Source organism: Grampus griseus (assembly GCF_964374135.1).
Source record: "Grampus griseus genome assembly, chromosome: 18".
Lineage (NCBI taxonomy): Eukaryota > Metazoa > Chordata > Mammalia > Artiodactyla > Delphinidae > Grampus > Grampus griseus.
The window spans coordinates 1,376,704-1,404,361 of NC_139012.1; the positions used below are offsets into that span (position 1 = coordinate 1,376,704).

The window sequence follows — 27,658 nt, forward strand, 5'->3', positions numbered from 1 at the left end:
CATCTATCTAGAGTGAGGGAAAGAGATTGAGTTCTTTTAAGGGATTGGCTCACATGAGTGTGGGAATGGCAGTTCCACAATCTGCAGGGTGAGCTGTCAGCTGGAGACCCAGGGAATAGCTGATGCTGCACCTCGAGTCTGAAGGCCGCCTGCTGGCAGAGCTCCCTCATCCTTGGGGAAGGTCAGTCTTTCGTTCTATTCAGGCCTTCAACTGATTGGGTGAGGCCCACCCACGCTACGGAGGGCAATCTGCTTTACTCAAAGCCTACCATTTACATGTTACTCTCATCCCAAAACACACTCGCAGAGACACCTAGAACAATGTTTGACCACACATCTGGGCACCATGGCTAGTCAAGGTGACAAAAGTCACACTCGGCATTAAAATCCTGGCGGGGCTGCCACTTGTACCAAGTAGGCCCCCAACCTTGGGCTACTGTAGCTGGAGTGTCACCCTGTTCGTTTCCTACCAAGCCCCCTTTAGCTGGTGAGCCATGGCTTTTCACCTCCTGCCCCAAATTGAGCCCACCTCTTCTGGGACCAAAGCTGATGGTCAGGCAGCCACCGTGCACTGGGAGTACCAGGGCTCTCCTGGGTCAAGCTGTGTGTTGGGGACTGGAGCAGTCCTGGCAAGAAGACCACAGATGCACATTTTTCTCCCTAGAAGCTCCATCATTTTTTCAAGACTGAATGCTTTCCAATTTGTGGTCTATCTTTGGTTGATTTCCAGTGCCCTGGCTTGGTTCATCTTGGCAAATTGGTCCAGTTTTCTGCTTTTTTTTTTGGTGAAAAGGAGTTGCTTGCATCCTCACCCATCATCTCTGAAGTCCCTCTGGCTTCACGTATTTTGAGGGTCTGTCATCAGGCACACGCGCATTTACAGTTGTGTCTTCCTAAGGAACTGACCCTTTTATCAGCACGAGATGTCCTTCTCTGTCTCTGGACACTCCCCGTCTCCGAGTCTATTTCACCTGATGTTAATGTGGCCACTCCAGCCTTGCTATCCTCACTGTTTTCTTGGTATATCTTTTCTCCACCCATTTACTGTCTACCAACTTTTTATATTAAAATATGTCTTAACCTGTAATTAGGTCCTGCTTTTTTCCTTCACTCATTCTGGCAATCTTGGCCTTTTAATGGAGCGTTTCATCCATTAACACTTGTTGCCATCATTAGAGTGGTTGGATTTAGGCACACTGTTTCAAAAGTTTGTTTTCTGTTGTCCTCTTTGATTTTTTGTTTCTCTGTCCACTCTTTCACTCCTTCTTTAGGATGACTTGAGTCCTTTGGAATTCTGCTTCACTTGCTGCTGAGAAGAGCCAACCTGATTCTTCAGAAAATGGAGAAAAGGCCAGACTCTGCACACACACACACACACACACACGAGGAGGGGTTTCCTGCTGTGTTTAAGAAGGTTCAGGTGACCTGGGTTTTCACGTTTTACCCAAACGTCTCCATCTCAAACCTCAGGGTCCACTTCTTCTCAATTAACCATCCACCCTTAACAGGAGAGACTTGGAAGGACTGTGTGTTGAACTTGCATCATAACTGGAGTCTGGTCCTCAGTTCTGATGACTTGGCAGGTACAAGAATAAGAGATTTCTTTTAGGGCTGTTATAGACGCCCTCTGGTTCTGCCTATGCCTGAGCCTCTAGCTAGAAATGCAAGGACCCTAGGTTTCCGCATGTACCCCAGCACAGTCCACCCTGAGCTCTCTGTAGCCATCATTACCCCTAACCGCAGCAGCAGCTGCTTAATTTCCCCAAGTCTTGCCATCAGCCAGCCCCTTTCCCCAGGTAGCCACACGTGACCATGTAACACATTTTGGTGGTCGAGCCTGCCCCCTTCTCTCGCTCTTGTCTGACTGACTAGTTACCTGGGGCTGGGGGTGGGGAGGTGCCAAACAGCACTCTTATGAAAAGCTGGACAATGTGGCCGGTGTCGATGGTCAGCCACGTGTCGAAAATCATAAAACCCTTGTACTTCTATAAACAGACTTCTCCACCCAAAGTGTAAGTAGAACCAATGATCCTTTAAAAAAAATTATGGACTGTGAAAGCGCTGCAGGGCACCCTCCACTCTTACAGCAGGTCAGGGGCCGTCCTGAACCTCTGCTGAGGACGTCTGGGGGTCGGTGCCGTCCTGACCCTCGAGGACACCTGGGGACGTTTGTGGGTCTGAGCACCCCGAGCACCAGCGGCTGGGGCGCCTGGTTCCGGAAGTTTCCTGGCTGGGCCGCAGTCGTCGGGAGGAACCCTTAGGCAGGCGCACCTGCGGCCCCGAGCGCCCGGAAGAAGCGGGGCATTGTGGGAGGGGCCCGCGTTTCGGCGGGTTCCGTCAAAATGGCGCCCTTCTTGCCGGCGCTGTCCGCGAGCCCTTAGCCTGTGGGGGACCCGGGAGCCCGCGTGACGCGGGGCGGACGCGGGCGGCCGGGCCTCCGGAGCACGCCAGGCTCGGGGCGGGGCGGGCGAGCGCCGGGGCTTCGCGGGGCCCCCGCGGGCAGCCCCGGGCTAGGATGGCGACCCCGGACCAGAAGTCGCCGAACGTCCTGCTGCAGAACCTGTGCTGCCGGATCCTGGGCAGGAGTGAAGGTAGCGGGCCTGGCCGGGCGGCTGGGAGGCGTCCCCGGGGCTGGCGGGGTCGGGGCTGGCGGGCCTGCGGGCGCTGCAGCCCCCTGGGCGGGGGAAGGAGGCCGGTCCCGGGGCGGCTGAGTCACCGCTGCCCGGCGCGGTGCCGGGGTGCAGCCCGGAGGACGGTCAGCCGCCGCGCGTCCGCCTCCTCCGGCCGCAAGGCCCGGCGGGCGCTCCCGTGCTTATCCGGATGGAGAGTGCGGCGGGCTGGCCCGGGTCACACGCCCGTGACTGCGCGGGGGCGACGCCGCGGAGGGGGTCCGGGTGGTGGAGCCACACAGTTTCCCCTTAACGTTAGCAAAGGAGCGGATTTGAGGATCATGCAAAGGTGCCTATGACGGTTACCTGCCACGTTTTCCTTCGACGAAGGGCTGAGGGTTGGTTGCTTTTGATGTAAAACCATTTCTGCAGGGTTCACATGGCGAGTCCTGCTACCAGACCAGTCCCGTGCAGTAGGTCAAGCCATTGTGTAGTTCTGGAACCGTAGAACACGGCACAGTTTGTCGTCTCTCGATGTTTGTTTTGGCGGGAGGGAGGGGGGAAGAGGGGATGCACTACGAAGGGATCTTTTGGGTAATTGAAGCAACTGGGTTACTTACTCCTTGAGCACCATAATGTGGGAAAGAAAGTGTGCAGTTTTTGCAGGGAGACTTAAAACAAAATTAAAGAATGGAGACTACATTTTGACCTTTCATGATTAGCGTACATAATTTATTTGATGGTCTTAGGAGCAAAAAGATGAATTTTATTTGGTCAGTCTGCTAAATGACACTGACTTTACACGGTTCTTGCTCCAGTTTTTGAAGTTTCACTCTTTCTCTTTGTTCATCTAAGAAATCTTTGGGCTCCCCCCACCTCCAGGCACTGTGCTAGGCGCTGGTGATGCAGAGGTAGACAGACAGGTAATTCCTCTCATAGATCCTACATTCTAGTGGAGGATATGTGATAAAATCAGTAAACTTAGGGGCTTCCCTGGCGGTGCAGTGGTTAAGACTCATGCTTCCAATGCAGGGGCGCAGGTTTGATCCCTGGTCGGGGAAACTAAGATCCCACATACCATGTGGCGCAGCCAAAAAGTTAAATAAATAAAAATTAAAAACAAGAAGGTTTTCTCTCATCGTTAGAGTGGAAGAAACGTTCCTTATTAAAAAAAAATCAGTAAACTTATAATGTTGTTTAGTGGTGCTGTGATGAAAAATAAAGTAGGGTAAAGGGATTTTTTTTTAATTTACAAGTTATTAGACTAGATTTAATCTTTTTTTAAAAATTCATTTATTTTTGGCTGCGTTGGGTCTTCATTCCTGCAAGCGGGGCTACTCTTTGTTACGGTGCACGTGCTTCTCATTGCAGTGGCTTCTCTTGTTGCAGAGCACGGGCTTCAGTAGTTGTGGCACATGGGCTTCAGTAGTTGCAGCACGCAGGCTCAGTAGTTGTGGCTCACGGGCTCTAGAGTGCAAGCTCAGTAGTTGTGGCTCACGGGCTTCAGTGGGCACAGTAGTTGTGGCTCATGGGCTCTAGAACACAGGCTTAGTAGTTGTGGCGCATGGGCTTAGTTGATCCATGGCATGTGGGATCTTCCTGGACCAGTGATCAAACCCGTGTCCCCTGCATTGGCAGGCGGATTCTTAACCACTGTGCCACCAGGGAAGCCCAGGGTAAAGGTATATTGAGGGAAAGCTGAGGATACCTAAACAGAGACCTGGGTGGAGAGAGGGAGGGGCCCTGGAACACCTGTGCCAAGGTCTTGAGGAGGGCGGGGCCTGGCTGTTTTCTGGTTTTATCTCCAGCTCTTCTGTGTGTGTCTGAGTTGCCTTTCTGATTAGATGTTCCTGATCATAGGAGACACCAGGGAACTGATGTCGGTCATGATTCACTCATGTTAAAGTCAGGGTTTGCGTTACACCCGTGGGCCCTCAGTTTTCCTCTGGGGATAAACCACACATTCATCCGTTTCCATTGTCACAACTAGACTTTGAAGACCATTCATTCATTGCTAGGTGTCATCATGTTTCTCAAATTTTTTTTTTAACATTTGAGGCTCCTTTTGATTGACTTAGTTTCACCCATTCCAGGAGGTTGAAAAACTTTTCAGAAAGTTCTGCACCGTGTAGAATTGTGTCTAAATTAAGAGTAAATTGGCTCCCGTACACCTTAAACTTATACGGTGATGCATGTCAGTCATATCTCAATAAAACTGGAAGGAAAAAAAAAGTAAATAAGCTGTCTGTGAGATCCTGAGGGGTCCTCTCAGAGTAAAATATATCATAAAGTCCACTAAAACAATGCTCTCTTTATTCTGTTCTGGACAGCTAGGATTGCCAAACAGTTGTTTTCGTAATTCCAAATTATGCTACTACTTACTGAAGAATATATGTCTTTAATAGCTTGCCTTGGTCTGTTTTAATTTATTCTTCCTTAGTGAACAAAGGAGCAATGTTATTGCTGCCTTTACAGTGTTTGAGATTTAAAAAAATTTTTCTTTTCATTGGTGGGTATTTTATCTGTTAACTTAGTAGAACGTTTGATTAACTACATTTTCTAGTGAGCTTACAAACAATTGGCCTTATGCTTTTATAATATTGCTTTTTTAATACTGTGAAATTGAGGCATAATAGACACTTGTTACTTTTAATGTGAATTTCATATGAATCAGTTTTTCATAAAGTTTTTTTTTTAATTTGTAGTTAGCTTCAAGGGACCTTCAGAAGCAAAGCACCTAGCTATAATGATGCTTGACACTTTTATGAAGTTAGTATAACCATTATTTCCCCCCTTTTCCAGCTTATAACACTTGTGAATTTGTTTGAAACACACAGTGCCAGTCAGTGAGAGGAGAATTCTCTCTCCACATCCTTGAGCCTCTCCTGGAGAACATTTTACTCATTATTATATCTTTGGATAGTCATTATTTCTGTCTTTGGAAACAATGTACTTGATGTTATAGTGTTTCAGCTCTGCCAGAGGCCACATTCCTTTTCATACTTTGTAATCCTCTTTCAAACTAGAGATTAAGAAGAAATACAGGAGTTTTTGTTAGGTAAGTGTTTTAGCACAAACGCTTAGGTAGGACTACAGTAGCCCACATACTGAGGTCAGACGATGGCCCTGACTGGGAACGGCCACGTGAGGGCAGCGTGAGCCATGGTGCAGGCAGGGAAAGGATGTCGTCTTGGTTTGTGGACCACAAGTGGTGTTGCTGTGGGGTTTATGATTTTTGAAAATTGTGAAGAGTTCTTGGTGAAGTTCCAAACAAAGTGTAGTCTTTACCTTGGGAAAATCAATGTGTATTAAATATACATCAAAACATATTATGTGGGAAAAAACCCTTATTATGTGTATGTTAAAATGTACTCTAAATGTTTATTAATGTGTATATTGAAATTTTAAAGGTTTAGGCTTCATTTGAAAATTGTACTTAATGGTTTATTATTGCTATTTTAAAATGAATTAGTATTTAAAAATGATCATGGTTTATGTTTCTAATACAGTAAGTATAGATTGATGTAACCCACATAAATAAAAGACTTTTAGGGGTCCTCAATCTTAAAAGTGTAAAGGGGCCTTGAGACCAAAAAGTTTGAGAACCACAAGCTAGAGCAATGGTTTTTATTTTGGTTTTGTTTAGAGCGTTGCTTTTCAACCAGCACTGTGATCAGAGTCATCTGTGATCTCACGAGAACCTGGTAACACTGGCTGCTTTCGGGAGAGGAGCTGGTGGCCAGACAGTAGTGGAGGGGGAAGACTTTACTGTATGCAGTGTTACGTCTTTTCACTTTGAATTCTCTAAATGTGGCACTTATTCACAACTAATATTGTGGGCCCCATCTCCAGAGATACTGGTCCTGGCGGTGTCTGTTGGAGCTTGGCGTCTGGAACACAGTCATTCCGACCTGTGTCTGGGGTGGGGATTGCTGGTTCAGGTTACTGACCTGTTGGCCTGTCCTTTACGAAAGCAATGTCACGTGCGCACAAGCCCACAGGTAGAAGAGGTGCAGGAAGGCAGGAACTTACGACTTGGACAGTTTGTCCTCCGTCACTTTCTGAATCTCTGGGAAGCACACGACTGTAGAGTTTTTGTAATTCCTGGGGACTCGCTTATTTTTGTGCACCTTGAAGTTCAGTGGTTGTCTTTTACCTGAACGTGTGGATAATAACCCTTTCAGGATGCAGAGGCAGCTGTCTTCCATCTGAAACCTCCTGGGCCCACACCTGCGTGCTCTCTGGGCCTTCGCGTGTCGGATTGAGATCCTGTGGTCCCACGGTGTCGCGGCCCTGGCTTTGCACCTCCTCCCAGTTTCTCTCCCACCCTGCAGCCAGAGGGTCATTTCTATTGAAGGCTGATTTTGTTGCCTGTCTGTAACCTACAGGATGAAGACCCCATTATCTTGCTTAAAGTTAAAAACTAAGGGTGCTGTGTTGAGTTGTAGTTTTGATGGCTGTGCTAGACAAAACGTACATTTAAATGACATTTTCAGGTTAATAATAAGAAAGGTAGCTAACGTTTGTTGAGTCCTTGCTGTGTGCCAGATGCTCTGCGCGCCCTCTGGGAGGTGGCAGTGGTTCCTAGTGGCCTCGTTTTAGAGCCGAGGTCCCTGAGACCTGGAGAGGTGAAGTACCGGCCCTCTGTCCTCCGGCTGCGGCGGGCAGGGCCACGCCGGGAGCCCAGGCCTCTGATCCTGGAGCGTCTTGTCTTGAACTCACTCATTCCTGCTCCTGCCGCTGAGTAGAGGCGGGAAAGCCGGGGCCCTGCCTGTGGGGTGGCCTCTCACCTGCTTGGCTGGAAGTGTGTGTGTCAGCAGCACTGCAGCGGCTCTCTGGCACTCGTCAGGCAGCATATAGTTGAATTCACTGGTGCCACTGCTTCTCACAGAAATGCCGTGGGAGGCTTGGCGGGGGGTGTACCTCCCCTTCCCCGCTCCTGAAAACCGCCCACCCCTGGCACATACCCAGAGCAGATTGGAGGCGAGAGTGCTCCGGTACTCTGTGGTCCAAAATTTGAATACTCCTATTTTTAGTCTTGGGTTAAGCCGGGTCATCACAGAGCTGCTGTGTGGGCCTCCTTGTCTGGGACTCTTGATGGAGTGCGTTTGGCTTTGATGATTTGGATTTTAGAATCCAGTCATTGGCCTCCTTGAGGAACAGTGTCCTGAGTAGCCCTGAATCCCACTACTGTGTCCTTTCCACCTGGGTCTCTGGCTTTTCACCTGGCAGGCTCCTGCCTGTCTTAAAGGTCGCTTCCTCGGAGGGGCCTTGCGTAGCCAGCCTGTGTCACGACGTCTTCCCTGTTATTTGCCGTCGTAATGTCCTATTTCTTAGTAGCTCTTGTCACAGTCTGATTACCTTGTGTATTATTGGCCTCATTCTTTTGTATTCTCACAAAGGCTGCCTTGTTAGCCACTATTTCTTGTCTATTCTATTCTTAGGGCCTGTACTGTTTGGCACGTAGTAGGTGCTTTGCAATTATTCATTGAACTACTGATTGAGTTTACGTATACTTTAAAAATTGAATGCTGTTTTGGGGGTGTTAAAGGAGAAATTTGTGGTTGGCATTGTTTGACACTTTGCATTGTAATCTTTGATGATAGTCACTATTAAAGAGAGAATAACTGCCTCTGCTGACTTCCTTCACGGTCTGGATTCTGTGCGTCCACCTTTGAAGCACAAGATAGGTGGATTCGGTTTAAGAAATAGCGGATGGGTTTTTCAAATACTCTATCATCAACAAGAAAGATAGACTGGAAACTTGGCTGGCAGGCAGATAGGGAAACTGCAGTGTGGCTGCAGAGGCGGGAGGGATGTGGTAGACGTACAGAGGCGTGGAGAAGATGTGAAGACAAGGAAGAGGAGGGTGTCTGGTACTGAGGAGGTTTGAATTTTGGGTGGGAGAAAATTCAAAAGTTTATGAAACTTTCAGAGTGGGGATTTTTCTGTAATGTCCTCAAGTATGTTGCTAATGAACTGTTGTTTGTAGAACTCAGGATCATGGTAATCTAAAAATAATTTTTAACTAAAATAGTTATACAAACACTCTTTTTAAATAAGTGATGTTCAGTGACACTTAATATTTATAAAATTAATGTATACTTGGTGTAGAAAATTTTTAAAGTGGGAAAACGTGAGGAAGAAGGTCTCCCCTCTAATCCTGTGACTCCACAGAAACAGTGTGAGTTACTTCTGTTTGCTCCTTTCCCCCATGTATACACTCACCTTCTGTGTTGTGGTGCAGTGGTGTTTAAGGAAGACTCTGCACGTGCGTGTGTGTGTGTACATGTGTGCGTGTGTGCGTGTGTACGTGTGCTGGAGGTGGGAAGGCGGTCTGAGGAGCTAGGTGGGGGAGGGTGTGTCAGGGTTCTCAGCTGGACGTGAGTGAGGCGTCCTCAAGGAAGGGCAGGACCGCAGAGCATGGCTGGTGTGTCGTGAGCTGGGCCAGGAGAGGTGGCAGGTGGCAAGGGGCCCAGTGTTGTAGCCTTCCTCGGGATCAGCCTGACTGCGTGTGGGTAATTCACTCCAGGGGCAAAAGGAGGAGTAGGTCACCAGCTACTCAGGAGACTTGTTGAGATGGGCTAGTGGCTATGGAGTGATCATAGTGGGATCCACTTTTAGAAGTCGAGTCAGCAGGGTTTACTGATCTGCCTTGTTTTCTTTGCTCTTGTAGGTTTATGCCTTAGAAAAAACAAGATCCCCCTTTCTCAGTTTCATGGGGTTTTTGAAGGGCGTGGAGGCACGTGTCTGTGTTTAAGCCACCCTCTTTACCTGGAAGTGCACACATGGTTCATACGTTATTGCCCGTTTTGGTTGCTCGCGGCCAGTCCTGGTGTGTGTGTGCACGTGAGCCCTGGCTCCTCGTAGGCTCTGCTGAGCAGGTGCCATGGTTTGGGCTGGCGCTTTTCCTGCTCCTTTTTTTATGTTTATCAGTCCAGTCTGTTTTCTGTCTCCTAGGAGTTGTCAGACTTTGTGTTGCTGTCTCCCTCACTTTGTCTGTAAAACTGTCATTCTGCTCATTTAGTCATTCATTCTGCCTCTCTGTGGCTCTTCCGTCCTCTCAGTTAAGCCCTGGGGAAGGTGGACGGTAGATGCACATGCCCAGTGCACTGTGTTGAACTGGAGCTTCAGGGGATCACAACGTAATGTGATGGTGGTAACTTGCATCCTTTTATTTGCCTTTCAGCCGACGTGGCCCAGCAGTTCCAGTATGCCGTGCGAGTTATTGGCAGCAACTTTGCCCCAACTGTTGAAAGAGATGAATTTCTAGTAGCTGAAAAAATCAAGAAAGAACGTACGTATTCTTCTTAAGTGTTATCATGTGTTGCATTCTTAAACTTGTCAAAGCTTAAGTTTATACACACACACACTCACACACACAGAGATATATACTTGTGTATCTCTTTATATATATATGTATTTCTTTGTATGTATATATGTAGTTCCCAAGCACATTTTAATTATAGGTACTATTACAAATATATAAAAATATATATTAAAAATAAGGACAAGAACATAGTGGAAGGGGGTTGTTTTAAATACTATTATAACAACATAACCTGGGTTAAGAATGTGAGAAAGATAAAAGCACTTCATATAACTTGCTGCTTATCTTGTGATAACATAAGTATTTAATCTTATGCACCCTTTGACCAGATAACAGAGGGTATTATCTTGGCAGTTAGAACAACTCAGTGAGTAACTCGCAGTCCTTTAGAGCTTACTGTTGAATGTTTTAATTCTGAGATGGTCCTGAAAGCTTTCATACACAGTGTTTGTTACCTTAGAAAAGGAAGCTTTCCACGTATTAGCCCCCGACTGTGCGTCCCAGCAGTATCTGAGGGAGGGGCTCTGAGCACCAGGGCCCACCTGTGAGAGCCGCCCCTGTCCCCTGTTCTTCCCCAGGGGCTGGGTCCCCTTTCCTCACAGTTCTCCAGACTCAAGAGCCTGGCCCCAGCCACCTAAGCAGCAGCCTGGCACCTAAGAAAGCAGGTGCGTTCTCCCTGCAGGCCCGGCTTTCAAGCCGCCCAGGTGAAACGGGCTGTCGCAAGTGTTAACGCCACCTTCTCGGAGGTAGCTCCTCACGGCACCGTTTCCTGCCTCAGCTGTTGAATTATTAACTGTTTGGCCAGGGCTCTGGGTGGATGTCCTGTTTCAGAGCTGGGTACCTGAGCTGGGTGGTGTGGCAGCCGGGGGTAGGGTTGAGGCCCTGGCGTGTGAGCGGCTTGGTCTGGGGGAGGCTCGGTGAGCAGTGCAGGGCTGGGATGATTCAGATCTTGGGGTGACCTGGCATGTAGGTACTGTGTAAGGTGGGGGGGACGGACTATTTAGCATACTGTAGAGACTATTTTCCTTTCTTGTCTGTAAAACTGAGCCTGAGAACATTGTACTCGCTTCTTGATCCCTGATGATTGTTACGTTTTAGATTATTAGTGGGAACCCCAACTATTGGGTACTGCATTTAACAGACCATGCCCTTTATGGAGGTACAGATCCAGGCCCGCTGGTGAGAGCACTGCACATCCTTGGAGTAGCTGAAGATAGTTTGTCCTCAGTTACAGGACTGGCAGCCACGTTGTTGGGTGGGTCCTGAAGGGTCCTTTTTTAAGAAGAAAGCTGTAACCGTGTGCAGTTTGTTGTTCTGTGTTGTCTCTGTACCCTTGAAATGAGGCTTGCTGTGTAGATGCGGTGCGTCTCTTCTGCCCATTATCACCTGGTGTCCGCGGCTGCCCCTGGGCCTCCAGCCCGAGTCCCCATCCCTGACGTGGCCCAGCTGTGGTTGAGGTGTCAGTGGTGGTGCATGGAGTGGTCACCAGTGGTCTGTCATCTTTCATTCATTCTTAGACTTAGTTTTTGCATTTTAATATTTTTGAAATTTGGTGATTGTTTTTGGTGAATTAGATTAGCTGAGTTATGGTAGTTCTGCCGTCTAGAATAGCACAGAAATGCTAACTTGCCATTTTCTATAAAATTTTCTATAAAATGCTGGTATGTCTCATATTGGCACAAATCGCAAAACTCGTGTGTGACAAAATTTCACACCTGTCGGTGTCTTCATTTTTCACATTGGTAAGTGAGGTACATGGTAACTCCAGGCTTGTTTTGCTTTATTTAGCAGTCCATTAGATAAAACATCATTTTTGGGGTGAATATTCTGTGTTCATTTTTATTAATATCACTTACTATATTTTATTGTCCTGTGACTTTTATATCTGAGTTAGCATTAGTCCCATTCTGTAGAAATAACATGTAAAAGTAAATTATATTGAATTTTTAGCTGCATTCATTCTGTTGAATGCGTTTTGTAATAGTGCATTTTAAAGAGGGCGCTGCCGTTCTGCACAGGGAGACTTGGAGGTGCCGCTTGATCAGGGTGAAGCGACCTCTGGCATGTCCATGCGAGACATGCTGGGCCATACGGTCAGTACATGATGCGGGGACCCTTTCCTAGGTGATGAATGTGAAAAGGTACTGGCTGTCAAGTCGGTCATTGTCTTTCTAGAGGAGAATTCGAGCATTTAAACTAAGTGAGCTTGGCTGATGAGATTGTAAGAAAGCAGTCCTGCTACGCTGGGGTGAATAGACGTGGATTCCCGTGAGCCAGCTTCTGAGGGCGGTGCTTCTCTCTCGGCTGTAGCGGGATTCCTCGGAGAGGCATCTGTGCACAGGCGGTGCGTGCAGCGTGCTGGATGTGGGTGAGCGTCTCTTCCCAGGCCCACGTCCTCCTTCATGGAGCCGAGCGGCGAGTGAGCTTCTCGTTGGTTCCCTTGGCTTCTAGAGAATGTGCTGTGGCCGTGAGCCCTGGGGACACGCAGGCATGGAACGAATTCCTGGGTGAAGATTAGCCCCTTGGCTGTTTCAATTTCGATTTTGAAACAGTAACTGACTATTATATCTTACACCAAAGCAAGATGAAGCATTGCGTGTATATTAACAAAAAAGCTTAGAAGGTGTGGTTTTAAGTCACACTGTCATGAATGGGGTACTTCTCTGTTATTGCCTTTTGCAGTTAGGATCCCAGAGATGTTTTCACTTCCCATCCCTCCCTCCAGGTGGCCTTTATTAACTAGCTGAACTCGTGGTACTTTGCCTCACTGGGCGGCTTGTTACTATTTATAGATAGGATCTAAAAAAATCCCATCATTTCTGTTACTTTAGCTAATTTTCACATAAACTCTTTGATTCCAGCCTAATTTTGTCCATATTTTACAAATCTCAGATCCAGTGACCTGACGAAATTTATGGAGTTGAAGTGACGTTGCCTGGTTATTTTGATTCTTAAGCTCAAGATTCGTTGCAGACGTCAGAGTTATCCATTACTGTGAATGGTGAAATAGTATCATAAGAGTAAACTTTGGTGTGTGTCATTAACATGCTCATTTTCTGACTTTCCAGTTACCCGACAGAGAAGAGAAGCAGATGCTGCATTATTTTCAGAACTCCACAGGAAACTTCACTCACAGGTATCACGCACGTGTCTGAAAGCTGCTCTGCCGTGGGCGAGGCAGTCAGTGTGGCTGGGAGCACGTGGTCACCTTCTCTGTGTTGGGTAGTGGCTTTCAACTCTAGATAGTGTTTGCTTTTCAAAGACGTTCGGTGTTAGAAGTAGCTTCTAGCTGGGTTGAATGTGAAATTGCTTATAAAGATGAATGAAGCTGCAGTGAGAAAGCGATCAGACTTCCTGGGCAGTGAGCGTGTCACCGAAGCCTTAGTTACGTCCCTGGGAGGAAGCACGTCAGCAGAAGCTCTGACTTGTCTACACACGACAGCAGAGGCTTAGCTTGTTGGTGCATCTCATTGTTCATCAGGTGCAATTCCTGCTGTTACTGTGAATGTTAACCTGCTGTTACCTGTTATTTTTATAAAAGACTCTGCTGGCCTTTACTCCAGTAAACTAACAATCCTAGGGGGAGATTTTTGTGATTCAGACTATAAAGGAAGCTGGACAGCTAGGTAGCCGTCTCCCTTCTCTTACAGAGAAGAGAGTGAAATCCTGAGAAGTTTACTGCTTTGCTCAAAAATCCCGGGTTAGTCTCACGATGGTGACATCACGGAGCGGTGCCTGACGCTGCCAGTGGTAGCACTCGTGCTTCTTTCAAGTCTTCCTCTCTGTTCGTCTGTTGTGCCCCTAAAAAGAAGCCTAACCTTATGTGCTGACCATTTTGATTCCTTAATTCAATTGGATTTACTTGGATTCACTGCTTTAAGTATGTTTTTCCATCTTTGATGATATTTATGAAGTTAAGAAATGACCTTGCAAGAGATATGATTAAAAAAAAAACCTTTCAATATGAATATAATCTAACATTAAATTATAAAATCCAAAGAAAAAGAGGAACCTTTTTTGTACAGTCGTTTCCAGGCAGGTAGTTTCAAACTGCTGTATTATTTGGTTTTCTTAATCTTTCTCTATTTTTAAAAACAATTTCACTTGTGCATTGAATATTACCAAGATCTGCTTATCAGATGTCACATTCCCGAAATGCTGATTCGCCTTCCTGAGATCCCCAAAGGGAGATTTCATCAGTAAGAGCTGTTATGTCTGTTAACACTGGCCATTAGGTGAAAACATATTTAAGACGTTTCTAATTTAAATGGCTGTTTCCCACAGTTCAGTTTGGAACACCAAATGCTTATTCCTAAAGCGGCGATGTTTTACATAGTAGCCGGCTTCCTAGGGCTGGAGGCTGAAGCGTGGTGGAAGACGTTAGCGAGCGGCGGGAGCCGTCCCTTCTTGTTGCTGAAACGTCCGCTTCTTTGGAACCACAGCCGTGGTCGGTGTTTGGTCCTCCCTCCCACCCGTCAGGGCCTTCCAGCAGTGTGCCCGTGGGCACCAGGGCAGGTCCGAGGGGCCCTTTACCGTTTGCCATTGTGTCTTTAGACCCCAGGCAGGAGTCAGGGAGCAGAGGTGTGGGCAGGGTGTCCTGGGCTAGAAGCTGGACCATGGCGGGCGGGGCAGAGCTGAAGACGAGGAGGGGCGGCGGGGGGTGGGGGCGGGAAGCGGGGCTGTGCGAGAGGAGCCGGGGCCTCGGGAGGGGTGGGCCGGGGTGCGCGCCGCTCAAAGTAACTGCGCGCGCAACGCTTGTTCCCATGCTCCTCTAGGGCTTACGGGGCCCTGATACGCGCTTCCACATTTAGAATTCAGGGTGTGCGCAGCGTTTAACGTTTTATGTGTGAATTGAGGTCCTTTCAGTTTCAAAGTCTAAGACAGCAGGGTCTGAAGTGGTTTAGAATCATCTGAAACGTGTGTGCTGCTGGAGTTGTTGATTCTGGTGGTCCCACCAGCTCTGTTCTCTCCCCCTTTCTGCTGCTTCGGGCTCCGGGGTGCTGACGGGTGTGGATCGCAGCCCCTAGGCTCCCTTGCTTCTGGTTGGCTTCCTCTGGAACAGGCAGGGTAGGGAAGAGTGAGCCCCTCCTGCCGCGCTGCAGGGACACACGTCTCTGTTTCTGAGAGATGCATGTCTCCTCGGGGGGTCCTTTTGTGAGCCTGGACCACTGAGCGATCCTCCTGTGTCTGGAAGGGTAGTTCATGATACCAAAGTGTATGCCCGAATGTCTGCTTACCACTGGGCTGAGGCCTCGGTCAGGGCTGGCCTCTTTCTTCCTTGCTGTTGTCCCAGCTGGGAAGTTGGCTGTTTCTGAAAAATTCTGTGTGAATCAATTAAATACCTGGAATGAGCTTATTCTTTAAAGAAACTTTCTAGGAATATTTTATACATATAATGAAGAACTTGTGCAACGTGAGTAACCGTCCCATAATTTGTTTTGTAAATAAAGTGTTTATAGTTTCTAGCCTATGCATAGGAAAGGTAGGAACACAGGAATAGAGTGGAATGCACTGTAAATTTGGGGTAAAATGTGTCGAGGGCGGGCTGCTTGCTGTTAACGGTTGTGAATCGGGGGGAGTGATACATGTTTGGAAATTAATGAAATCGTATGATTACCTTGCATAGAAACCTAGGGGTAGTTATCCTGACACCTAAGTGCTTCAGAACCTTGAATTTCCCAAGAGTGCATGATGCCGAGACCTACGTCTTGTACTTCGGAATTATTTTCTTTTTTCCTAATACTCTTTTTTTATGGCTTAAATTGGACTTAAGGCGGGGAAAGCATTCACACATTTTGTGATGGTATTATTCTTATAATCACTGTGTTTTGGAAGTTGGTTATTATAAGAATTATTTCCCGGAGGAAATACCGTTAGACAGGAATAGGGTAATTGAAAAAATGTTCGCATTGGGACTTTGGAGTTAGATTTCAGGGGGTTAAATGTTCCAAGGGTCTTGACCTCCTGAGAACGTTCTCTTGCCTTCTCATGGATAGCACTGTGGTAGTGCCTGAAAAATCGACAAATTTAGGTTTGATGTTACCAGGTGAATTTTAAAATGCTTTTCTATTTTGGAAATAAGGGTAATTTAGGAGAGAGGAAGATAAAATTGGGAACTAGTACAAAGTTGTTCTTTTACTGTTTTCTTTCTAAACAGGGAGTTTTGAAAAATAAATGGTCAATTCTCTACCTCTTGCTAAGCCTTAGTGAAGATCCGCGCAAGCAGCCTAACAAGGTGAGAGGCTCTGTTTTCACAGCTCGACGCCTGTTTAAAGCACAGTGTCTTTTGCTGGGACAGTTACACCAAATTTTGATAGGAATTGGCTTCCATACTTAAGAAAATAGTAGGAGAAAAGCAAAAAAATTTTGTATAGTTTTCTGGGCAGTCACGAGGGTCAAGAGATTTCTTTTTCTTTCTTTCTTTTTGTTTTGTTTTTAAGGGCATTTTTAGTCAGTGTGCTGTGTTTCCTTAAGATGTTTCTTGAGAATCATGTTATTACTTCAAATATAACAATGTCTGGTTAAATAGAGTATAAACTATCAGTTTTCAGATTTTTATTCTGTGAAGTTATTAATATTAGCACAGCTTCATTATTCTTTGGGTTAGAAGACCTTTTAGCGTTTTCTTGGGCTTTCAGATATCATGATGAACATTAATTACTCTTATACCATGAAAAGTTTGTTGTCAGTGGGTTCAGTTTTTGACCCGTGTGGTGTTTGAAAGAGCTATTGGGCCGCCGCCCAGAGTCCCAGAGAGTCTGGTGTAATAAGATGCTCGACCACAGAAATTTGAGTGTTTAGAGAGTTGAAGAATGAGGGTGAAAGAGTCATATTGACCTTTAAAGCCTTAGTCTGAGTAATGAGCATTCTTTCATTGCATAATAATGCCAGACTTCTAAAAATATTTGAGTAATTATTTGAGTTTCAGTTTGCTTGGTTTCTGAGTAAAGTGTTTAGTTATCAGACCATGTGGGAGTTTTGAGATTCAGAAAACTTTCCAGAACTTTATCAGTTCAGGCATATTTCAAAACTATAATAACTGATTTATCGTTTAATAAATACAGGCACATCTCGTTTTATTGTGCTTCTCAGATACTGCATTTTTTACAAGTTGAAGGTGTGTGGCAACTTTACATTGTCAGACGATGGTTAGCATTTTTAAGCAATAAGGTATTTTTCAATTAAGGTGTGTATATTGCTTTTTAGACAAAATGCTATTGCATACTCAATAGACTACAGTATAGTGTACACATAACTCTTATATGCACTGGGAAGCCAGAAAATTCGTGTGACTTGCTTTGTGTCACTACTCCTTTTATTGCGGTGGTCTGGAACTGAACCCACAATGTCTCTGAGGTCTGCCTGCACAAAATCCAGTTACAAAAATAGAACCAAAGTCTGAATGTAAATTATCTTTGCGGGTGTGGGAAAGCGTTCTGTAATTTCGTACCCATATTCGTGCCGCCTTTTATTTTCAGGTTTCTAGCTATGCCACGTTGTTTGCTCAAGCGCTACCCCGAGACGCTCACTCCACGCCCTACTACTACGCCAGGCCTCAGACCCTGCCCCTGAACTACCAGGACCGCAGCGTCCCGCCGGCCCAGAGCTCTGGCAGCCTGGGCAGCAGCGGCGTCAGCAGCATCGGCGTGTGCGCCCTCAGCGGCCCGACCCCGACGCCTCAGCCTCTCCTCCCAGGGTAACCCAGCTCGCGCGCGGGAGTCCTCACACAGTAGGAGTGGGGCGTGCTCAGCCTTTAATCAGGCATTTCGTCTTCACCGAAACGACCTCCAGAGCCTCGTATGTGCCAGGGATGTTCTAGGCGCCGGGTCTGAGGTGCTTTATCTAGGATGTTCCCTTCCAAGCACTCCCTCCGTTTCAGACGGGAGCTCTTCCCGCGTTTAGTCCTAGCTGACTGTGAAGGGTTTGGGCCGACTCCCGCCTGTTAAGGCACAGGCCCGTTATAGCAGGGGGCCCGCTCACGCGACGGCGTGCAGAGCCCTCTCTGGCCGTAACTGAGCGACAGGCTCTTGCTGGGCTCTCATACTTCTCTCAGTGCATGTTGTCGCCTTCACAGGTGTGCTGTTCTCTTCCTCAGTTATTTAAGATGTCAGGAACATAAGATAAAGCTGTCTCGTCCTCAAGCGCTGAGATCTTCAGACTGAGGAGTATGGCACCTTACGGTGCTTTTATATCAACGTGCTGTCGCGTCCGGTTACACGCAGAGCTCATGGCTGAGAATAAAGCGAGCGCCAGTGCCGGAATGGACTTGGAACGTTGCTCTCCTGCGTGTTTTTCCATACACGTTCCTAGAAATCCCATTAACGTAGACTGTGCTCTAAAATGTCAGAAAGTGGGTATTTTTCCAGGAGAACAGTGACCAAGGATTTACCATCAAATGACGTTTTCCACATGAGCGCAATACAGTTATAAGTCACTGTGCGACTTAATCAGATTTTGTTAAAGTTATCAGAAGATAGAATGTGTGTACCACACGTGTGGAATAAATGGAGTCTAGTATTTTAGAAAGACAGCACAATACATCCCCAAATTTCATCTTAAACTCATATTCTGGCTAAAAGAATAAACAGATGTTCATATTTTCACCTTTAAAATAAGTATTTGAAATAATTAGTGTCATGATATCGAAAAAGCTGTATAGACAACTTTGAACTGAAGTGGTCTTTTAGAATTTTTTCTTAAATTTAGGACTATTCAAAAACATAGTTTTAATTTAGTGTTGTTGATGACTTTTCCCCCCCGTCAAAAATAGGGAAAAGTCAGGGCCATTTCAGGTTTTTCTTTCCTCTCTTACTCGACCAGTTAAAACCAGAGCTCACCACTTGGAAGCAGTAGTGCCACTGAGATCCTCGTTTCTGTATTTTGCGGTCCCAGGAAGCGCTATTTTTGTTGCGGTTGTCAAAACATGTCATTAGAAATCAGCTGTCAGCTTCCTGCATCTTCAGGGAGCAGCTTTGACATGTTCTCCAAATTATTAGAAGCTGTCTTGACCTTGGAGGTGCCTTTGCCTTGTATTTTATGTTTGTGCATTTTTAAAACTAATTGCGGATTACGACATTTCTTTTCGTATCAAGTGCTGTGAAGACTGAGGGACAGGGAGGACGGAAGGGGGACAGCGTTTCAGATTTTTTTAACTCAACGAATGTTGACTGGATGAAAGATGTTAACTTTCAGGGTAAAACCAGTAGTGAATCTCAAAGTGGTTTTAGCTGGGTGGTGTGTGTTATGTATTTGTAAAGAAAAGTCCAGTAGGTTGTGACTTGTGTGTTGAGAAGTCTGTGGAGGTGGCAGGAAGAGCCCGAGAGCCACTGCGGGAGCCCAGGAGGCCGTGGGCGTCGTCGCTGGGACACGGGGGCGCGGTGGTGGTGTGTCTTCGGCTGTCTCAGTGTCCTCCACGAAGAGCTGGGCATTTGAAGACACAGACGGTCCCTTCCTCTTTCAGACAGTCTCACCCAGCTCCGGGCGTGGGAGATTGTCTTCGACAGCAGCTGAGCTCACGTCTTGCATGGACTTTAACTGCAAACCAGCCTTCTTTACAAACCACTACCTCGAAAGGTGTCCCCAGCGCTGTTTCTCGCAATGTGACGAGGCCACGGAGAGAAGGGGATGCAGGTGGTGAGTAGGGATGCACCCCTTGTTTTAAACGCTCACAGCCTTGGCCTGGTTTCTCGGTCTGGTGACGGGGTTCAGGAGCCTCAGTCCTCCAGGCTGGCTTTGTCACCCTGTCACCCTGACTGTGCCTCCCCAGAGCCGCCCACCCCTCAGGTCCTTGCTGAGTGCTTTCCTGGGTCTGCTCTCCCTTCCCCAGTGACGATAGGCCCGGTTTGCTGCAATCCGATATTTATAGACCATTATCGCCACAACTGCAGCCTGGAGTGGGAGCCTGACCCTACTGGGCTCTCGCTGTGTCTCCTCCCACTGAGACCTTGGATCTGTGGGCTTTGCCTCTTGTCATGACATTGGGTAACACCTAAATTCTGAGTTAGCTTTTGTTCCAAGGTTTGTGGAAATCATAAATCCGTTTCTGCTGTGTTAACTGCTTTCGTCATGGTGATGGAGATGGAACCAGGTTTGCGTGCTTGCTGTGTAGCCAGTTTTCTAAATGTCGTGTGAAATAATTATCCATCCTTTTGTGATTGATTTGTGCTGCTCCTTGATCATATGTTAAACTCCCACATACTGCTTCGTCTTTTTAAAAGACTTTTGGAAGAGAAATTATAGGATCTCCATATCATTTTCAGGAAATCCTTTTTTCTTATAACTTCATATTCTTTCTCATCTTAAACTCATTTATTTAGTTTTTAAATTTTGTTCTGGTTGCAAATATATTACCTGGAGCGAATTGTGTTGTGCGATTTATTTCACCTTGTAAAAACCGTGTTACAGGTGCTGTGGAAGTTGCCGAGGCAGCCCTAGTCAGAGATATTCTGTACGTCTTCCAGGGCATAGACGGCAGAAATGTCAAGATGAGCAACGCTGACAACTGTTACAAAGTGGAGGGAAAGGTACAGTCACTGAAACCCCGTCTGAAGTGTTCAGAAGTCAAGACAGATGGCATCAGGACCAGGCAGGCACGGTTGGTTTGTGAGGCAGCACTAGGGTCACGAGGGCTGGCGTGCAGATTCGGGCGTCCTGGTCAGCCTGCACCACGGAACCCTGGTTTGCGCCCTGGTTTGATCCTCAGCGCGTTGCCCCCTTTCCTCCTGTGGCGGTGGTGCCCGAGTTACCTGACGGCCAAGTATCCTGGCATCTTTGCTTCTGTCTTCCAGAACCTGCCTTTCCCACAGTCCTTCTTGTTGACCCTCTGTCCTTTTGCAACTCTTAGCCGAGTCATGAGGCCACTGATGTCACAGACTGTCCCTGCCACGCCGGCACCCCGGCCAGTCACTCCTGGGGCGGTGGGACCCAGGCCTAACACTTGCTCAGAGGTGTCTTACTTCTCTGCCTGCTCTGTGACGCTTCTTGTTCCCTAGAGTCTCACTGCTTTCACTTGAGTGATGGTGTATTAGTTATCTTTAAGTTTCTTATGTAGAAGCCTAAGAATTATAAAAGTACAAATGGTTAAAACAATAATAATAATTAAAATCCTAGTGTTAAAATTTTTTTATTTTAAACTCTGGATATATTTACTTTTTAGGCAAACCTAAATAAATCTTTGAGGGATACGACAGTCAGACTTGCTGAGTTGGGATGGTTACATAATAAAATCAGAAAATACACTGACCAGAGGAGCCTAGACCGTTCATTTGGACTTGTAGGCCAGGTATGTTCTTTGTTACGGAGACACGTGGGGTTTTGGGGTGACATTCACCTCGGGAAATGCTTAATCTCCTTAGAATCTTATAAGAAAGTCATTCTGAAGAGGGTTCTTTTTACATAAAGAAGGTTTGAAAATGGACTGTGTCAGTCATGGTCAACTCAAGAAAAGAGAAAACATAGTGGATAGTGACAAAGATAATCAAATATAGCGATTTTTAAAAATGTTTAATGAATACTTAGGAACACTGACCATGTATGAGTCACTTTACATATTTTAGTGTATTTTCCCTTTGACTTGATTCTCTCAATTAAAAAAACCTTTTTTTAATTGAAGGATAGTTGATTTACAGTGTTGTGTTTCAGGTGTATATCAGAGTGATTTGGTTATACGTATATATGTATGTATTTTTATTACCTTCCATTGTAGTTACAAATATTGAATATCGTTGCCTGTGCTATACAGTAAATTCCTGTTTCTCTATTTCACTATAGTAGTGTGCATCTGTAATCCCATACTCCCAATTTATCCCTCCCTCCCTTCCTTCTCTTTCTCCTTTGGTAACCATACGTTTGTTTTCTGTCTGTGAGTCTGTTTCTGTTTTGTAAATAGGTTCATTTGTATTATTTTTAGATTCCACATTGAAGTGGTATCATATGATATTTGTCTTTGGCTGACTTACTTCACTTTGTATGGTAATCTCTAGGTCCATCCATGCTTCTGCAAGTGGCATTATTTCATTCTTTTTTATAGCTGAGTAATATTCCATTGCATGTGTGTGTGTGTGTGTGTGTGTGTGTGTGTTTGTATATGTACGCGCACACACACACCCACACCACATCTTCTTTATCCAGTCATCTGTTGATAGACACTTAATGTTTCTTTTATGTTCTCTAACGTGCTGCACTAGTGATATTTTTAAATTGGCAACTCCATGCCAGTTCCCCCCATTTTGGTGAGGGGAGTTGTACCATCCACATTATTAAAAACTGCCTTGTACCTTTTCAATCTTAAATTCTGAAAAGGTATCAGAAGGACCTTCACATACTCCTGTTCCTCTGGAATGAACTCTGGGCCTAAGCCTAGGGATTTGCAGGAGGAGAGCCTGCGACAGAACCTGCGAAGGACAGACAGGTTTCTCAAGGACACAGAGGACATACTCGTGGTTACCAAAGGGAAGGTGGTGGGAGGGATAAGTTAGGAGTTTGGAATTAGCAGATACACGGTACTGTGTGTATATAAAATAGGTAAACAACAAGGACCTGCTGTATAGCACCGGGAACTATATTCAGTATCCTGTAATAAGCTATAACAGAAAAGAGTCCAAAAAAAAGAATATAGATGTATACATATATAGGTATAACCGAATCACTTTGCTGTACACCTGAAACTAACAGAATATTGTAAATCAACTATACTTCAATGAAAAAAAATTAGAAGGGACGTAATCCGAAAATAAAGCATCAGTGTCTAAAGTGAATGCCCTTTAGCTTATGAAAAATGCACTGTGTTTCTCCACTTCCCTCCTGCAAAGCTCATGCTGAGGGACAGCCCTTTCCGGATGCTATTAGATGCGTATATCGTGGTGGGTACACCTGCGTGGGGACTGTGGACAGAAGCAGACTTTCGTTTCGTGGACACCCGAACTTTGTCTCAAGGCGTCGTCCTGCGAGGTCCCCGTGTGTTGCGGTGTAGTGACCGTCGTGTGCAGTGACCGTGTCCTACTTTAATTGTGCTCCGTCCTTTCTCCACAGAGCTTTTGTGCTGCGTTGCACCAGGAGCTCAAAGAATACTACCGCTTACTGTCTGTTCTACATTCCCAGGTAAATACCTCATTTTTAATTTCTTCAGGATTTGAAGTGTTAGGAAATGCCACTGTACAGAACTTTTAAGTTTCTTCATATATTACTTTTGAAAGATAAAAATCTGATAATCCTGTTGGGAAGGATTGGATATCTGTGAAGTTTCAGTGTGTCCTAGAGCCAGTTCATTGCTAATTTTCAGGGTCCTGTCTGCCATTGAAACAGACCTCCTTTGTAGCTTGAAGGAACTGTTGCTGTCTCAGAGGGACCTTCTGTTTCATTTTTATGAGGATAATCCTTTCCCCGTGTCTACTTCACATGGATTAAGACATGCTTGGCCTGTTTGGTGACCTATACTTACACATTCTGTCTTTCCTGTTTTTCAGCTACAGTTAGAAGATGATCAGGGTGTGAATTTGGGCCTTGAGAGTAGCTTAACGCTCCGGCGTCTCCTGGTTTGGACGTACGACCCCAAGATAAGACTGAAGACCCTGGCGGCGCTGGTGGACCACTGCCAAGGTCATTTTGCTTTATTTCAAAGCAGGTTATAGGGAATGTCACTGAGGTTTGTTTTTGTGCCTGCCCCTTTTGTATGCTTAACAGCCAGAAGGATGCTGATTAAATACAAATTAATAGACGTGAAATTATAGGGAGAATAACCAGCTGCCCTCATAGCCCAGTGTTTATGCTTTGGAGGCTCAGGACTTCCTTGAGGGGAAGGGGGCGGGGTCTAGTTTTCAGAGATTTCGCCTTTTCCTCTGGCCCACGGTGTTCCAGCTGCTTATCTCTGTTCCTCTTTTATTCGTCTTTCAATTAGCAGCCTCTCCTAGCGCTTCACTCACCCCCAGGTTCTGGCCCACGTCTGGGCTCAGCAGCTGCGTCACAAGTTCCCTTGTTTGCGCGTCTGGGTGGGGCCTCCCCTGGGCTCTCAGCCTGTGTTTCTAGTTGCTTCTCAGCATCTTTCTCACTGTGTGTGCTCCCTTGGCCAGGAAGCCCTTTGTCTCTCCTCATCTGTAACCGTGGGCACTGGGGATCCCTGCCCCCTCGGGGTGGGAGGGCCAGGTGAGATGTGGGGGCTGGTGACCACCCTGCCCTCCTGGCTGCGTGTGTGCTGCCCCCCTCCCGCGGGATGGTTCTCGGGGCCACTGACTCCAAGGGCACGGTGTGGGGGGCACCTTCCTCAAAAGAAGAAAGAAGTCGAATACAGTGAGTAAATGCCTCCTTTCTCTCCAGCTACCGGCAGCCCCCCAACTGTCTTCCTGCCGACCCCCATCCTTTCTCGGTCCTGGCGCCTCCAGCTCCTCCCTAGGCCCCCAGGCTTTGCCCTCCCTGGGGCGCTGGGGTCCCCGCTCCGGGCCTTCTTCATGCCCTGTCCTCATAACCTGCCAACTGGCTCTGGCTCTGTTTGTGCACACATGCCAAGAGGGATCTCACTAAAGTCAGAGTACATCAGTCCTTCCCTTAAAATCTGTCTGCAATCGGAAGACGCAGACGTAGAGAGAATGGACGTGAGGACACGGGGGGGGAAGGGTGAGCTGGGACACAGTGAGGGAGTGGCATGGACGTATATACACTCCCAAATGTGAAATAGATGGCTAGTGGGAAGCAGCCGCATAGCACAGGGGATCAGCTCGGTGCTTTGTGACCACCTGGAGGGGTGGGATGGGGAGGGTGGGAGGGAGGGAGACGCAAGGGGGGGGGCTGTGGGGATATATGTATGTGTATAGCTGATTCACTTTGTTATACAGCAGGAACTAACACACCATTGTAAAGAAATTATAGTCCAATAAAGCTGTTAAAAAAAAAAAAACTTTCTGCAATCTAATGAACTCCAGAATTATTCACATGGGAAACTCTTCGTGTGCTTATACTGTTGGATCTGGTTTTTGCCACTCCCAGTATTTTATGCTGAGTTGTGCTCCTGGGACACCGGGCACTATTAACACAGGGCCATGTTTTCAAACTGTAGGGCCACCAGTTAGTTAATGGGTTATGACATCAGTTTAATGAGTTGAGACCAGTGTATTATTACCAAAAGAGAAAAAGGAAAAAATAAGAAAATCTTTTTCCTTAAAAAGGAAAAAACAGAAAACCTTAAAGTGTAAGTGTTGTTTGTAAAACTCTTGTTTTCTATATATGCCTATTTGTGTACTGGGTTGCGGTACGAAGTGTGAGTCTGGATGTGGGTCTCAGTCAGGAGAAGGTGAAGAATCGTGTTCTCGGTCGTATCTCGAGTCGCGTTTTCCATAGAGGTCGTGGAGAGTCACGTGAAGGCTCTGACTCACGTGAAGCCCAGGGAGAACCTCGGCCTCTGGGCTCCTGGTCCGTCACGTGCTGGCCGCTGCGTCTGCGTCCGGACGGTACTGAGAGAGCAGCCACGCTTCATCTCCGACTTGGCCGTTTGCGGTAGTGTTCAGTTGTTGGTTTCTGCCGTGAGTGTCCACGTGGATGTTTTGCTGTGTCCCCAGGAAGGAAGGGAGGTGAGCTGGCTTCAGCCGTCCACGCCTACACCAAGACGGGGGACCCCTCCATGAGGTCCCTGGTGCAGCACATCCTCAGCCTGGTGTCGCACCCCGTCCTGAGCTTCCTTTACCGGTGGATCTACGACGGCGAGCTCGAGGACACGTACCACGAAGTAAGGGACGCGGCCCCTTCTCAGGCGCGGCTTTGAGGAGCGTGGGAGCAGTTACCCTTTCTTGATTTTTTCCAGAAACGATTTCCTCCTCACGGCGGCGCCACCGCACCTCATTGGCCTGCCTGGCCTGCTTTGCCTCAGTCAGAGCTGCACTTGGCCAGTGAGAAATCGTCACCCCCGTCTGAGCGGTGGGGACTCAGCAAGGGCAGATCGCTTGTCCCTGTTGAGCAGCAAGCTGGCGGCAAAGCTCGGACTAGGGGTCCCCAGTCTCAGTCCGGTTTTGCTGGCGGGGGGGGGTATTACGTGTTCTCGTGCTTTGCACCATTACTGGGTGAATTGAACTCATCTGGTTAACTGTGGTGCTGACAATTTTAATGAGACAAGTTATCTGTATATGTGTATATGTACCTATTGAAATACAGTTAGTTCCCCCAGAATGTAACATATTTGTCCCTAAAAATCACTGCTATGCAAAATCATATGGTAAAAACCAGACTCTGACAAAAAGTAGAGTGAGGGGCATCACACTCAAAAACCTTGTCATTATGTTACATTAAAAAAGGATAGGAATTAAGTGGAAGCTGTAGCACAGTTTCTAACGCATATTAAACGGTTAAGGAATGGGCAGATTCTAGAGTAAATATGACACTGACCTTGAAAAAGCCCTGGTATTAGCTTGTGGGCCTGGGTGGAGGCAGGATGGGCGGTCGTGGCTGCTGGAACGCGTGGGTGAAGGCGGCAGGGCAGTTTCAGGTGCGTCTGTGGGGATGTTCGTGTGGCCCACGTGGCTGGGCTCCTGTCTGCACCTAGTTTTTCGCGGGTGAAATTGCACGTAAGCAATCAGGGAAGCAGATCTGACCGTAGGTGGTACTGTTTTGTGCTTTGGGGACACACACGGCATCCACATGTGCGTGTGTGCTGTGGAGGCCCCCAGGGTGCCCTGTGGGCCTCCTGTGCAGGGTTGGGCTTGTAACTGTTGCTGCCTGGACACGGCCCTTTTGCCTAACATGTTGCTCTCCTGTCCGAACAGATTATGTTCTTTTAGTTTTAAATCTTACCCACATTATTAAAGTGAACACCACGTCATGTGCCTCCCTGGGAGTGTTTATGAGCTTCTCTGAAGTCAGTCCTGGGAGATGGGCCGGCTCGGCTGTGGGGAGGGCACAGCTGTAGGTTTGACTCCGTCCCGAGCGCTGGGTGGCTTTCCCGGTCCCCACACTCCATGCGCCCCCGTCGGCTTATTCCTCCTTCCTGTGTGCACTTCATGTTACCCAACCTGAGTAAAAGTGCTTTTAATCTAATGTATGAGATGTGGCGTCTCTTATGGTATTTATGTATTTGTGTTTCACTGGTTACTAGTGAGATTGACCAGCTTTTCACGTGCATCGGTTATTTTTATTTGTCCTACTAATTGCTGTTTGTATTGTTTCCCCATTTGTCCTGTGGATTTGTCTGACTTTTTAAGAGTCGAATCATGGGATGGGTTTATACATTTGGATATCTTGTATCTGTAATTGCACTTTTTTCCTTTAATTATTTTTCTTCAACCATTTGTTTTCACATTATTTCAGACTTAGAGGTGTAAGAATAGTACCGAGAATCAGAGGCTTCACGGATGCTCTCCAGATGTTGGTTTTGCCATGTTTTATCTTATACTGAATTCCCGTTTACACCCGAGTCTGTTTCTGGACTATTTTTTTCGGTTTGCTATTTCTTTGTCAGTAATACTTAAACGTAGCTTTAAAGTTTGATATCTGGTAGGAGCAGCTCTTTTCACAATCGTCCTTGTTGTTTCTGCACATTTCTACTTACATATAGATTTAGAATTAGCTTGTTCGTTCTGCCAGATAAAACCTGAGAGAGCTCCTAGAAACACAAACTATCAAACTGACTCATGGGAAATAGAAAATCTAAATAGACCTATAACAAGTAAAGAGAATAAATCAGTGCTCTAAAAAGCTTTCCAGAAAAGAAGAGTCCAGGGCCAGATGGCTTCACTGGCGGATG

General features: G+C 46.7%; 1 protein-coding gene across 3 annotated transcripts in view; it reads left to right on the plus strand.

Moving 5' to 3' along the window:
• Window positions 1-2,482: 2,482 nt before the first annotated feature.
• TUBGCP3 (tubulin gamma complex component 3) overlaps window positions 2,483-27,658 on the plus strand; it is a 60,238-nt gene continuing 35,062 nt past the window's right edge. For all 3 annotated transcript variants that reach the window (XM_082675961.1, XM_082675962.1, XM_082675963.1), the window contains exons 1-11: window positions 2,483-2,591; window positions 9,799-9,906; window positions 13,008-13,075; window positions 16,097-16,174; window positions 17,418-17,635; window positions 19,400-19,572; window positions 20,344-20,462; window positions 21,095-21,220; window positions 22,969-23,037; window positions 23,403-23,535; window positions 25,485-25,651. In XM_082675961.1, the coding sequence (XP_082532087.1) occupies window positions 2,516-2,591; window positions 9,799-9,906; window positions 13,008-13,075; window positions 16,097-16,174; window positions 17,418-17,635; window positions 19,400-19,572; window positions 20,344-20,462; window positions 21,095-21,220; window positions 22,969-23,037; window positions 23,403-23,535; window positions 25,485-25,651 (1,335 nt within the window). In that variant the 5' untranslated portion in view covers window positions 2,483-2,515. The remainder of the gene's footprint in view (window positions 2,592-9,798; window positions 9,907-13,007; window positions 13,076-16,096; window positions 16,175-17,417; window positions 17,636-19,399; window positions 19,573-20,343; window positions 20,463-21,094; window positions 21,221-22,968; window positions 23,038-23,402; window positions 23,536-25,484; window positions 25,652-27,658) is intronic.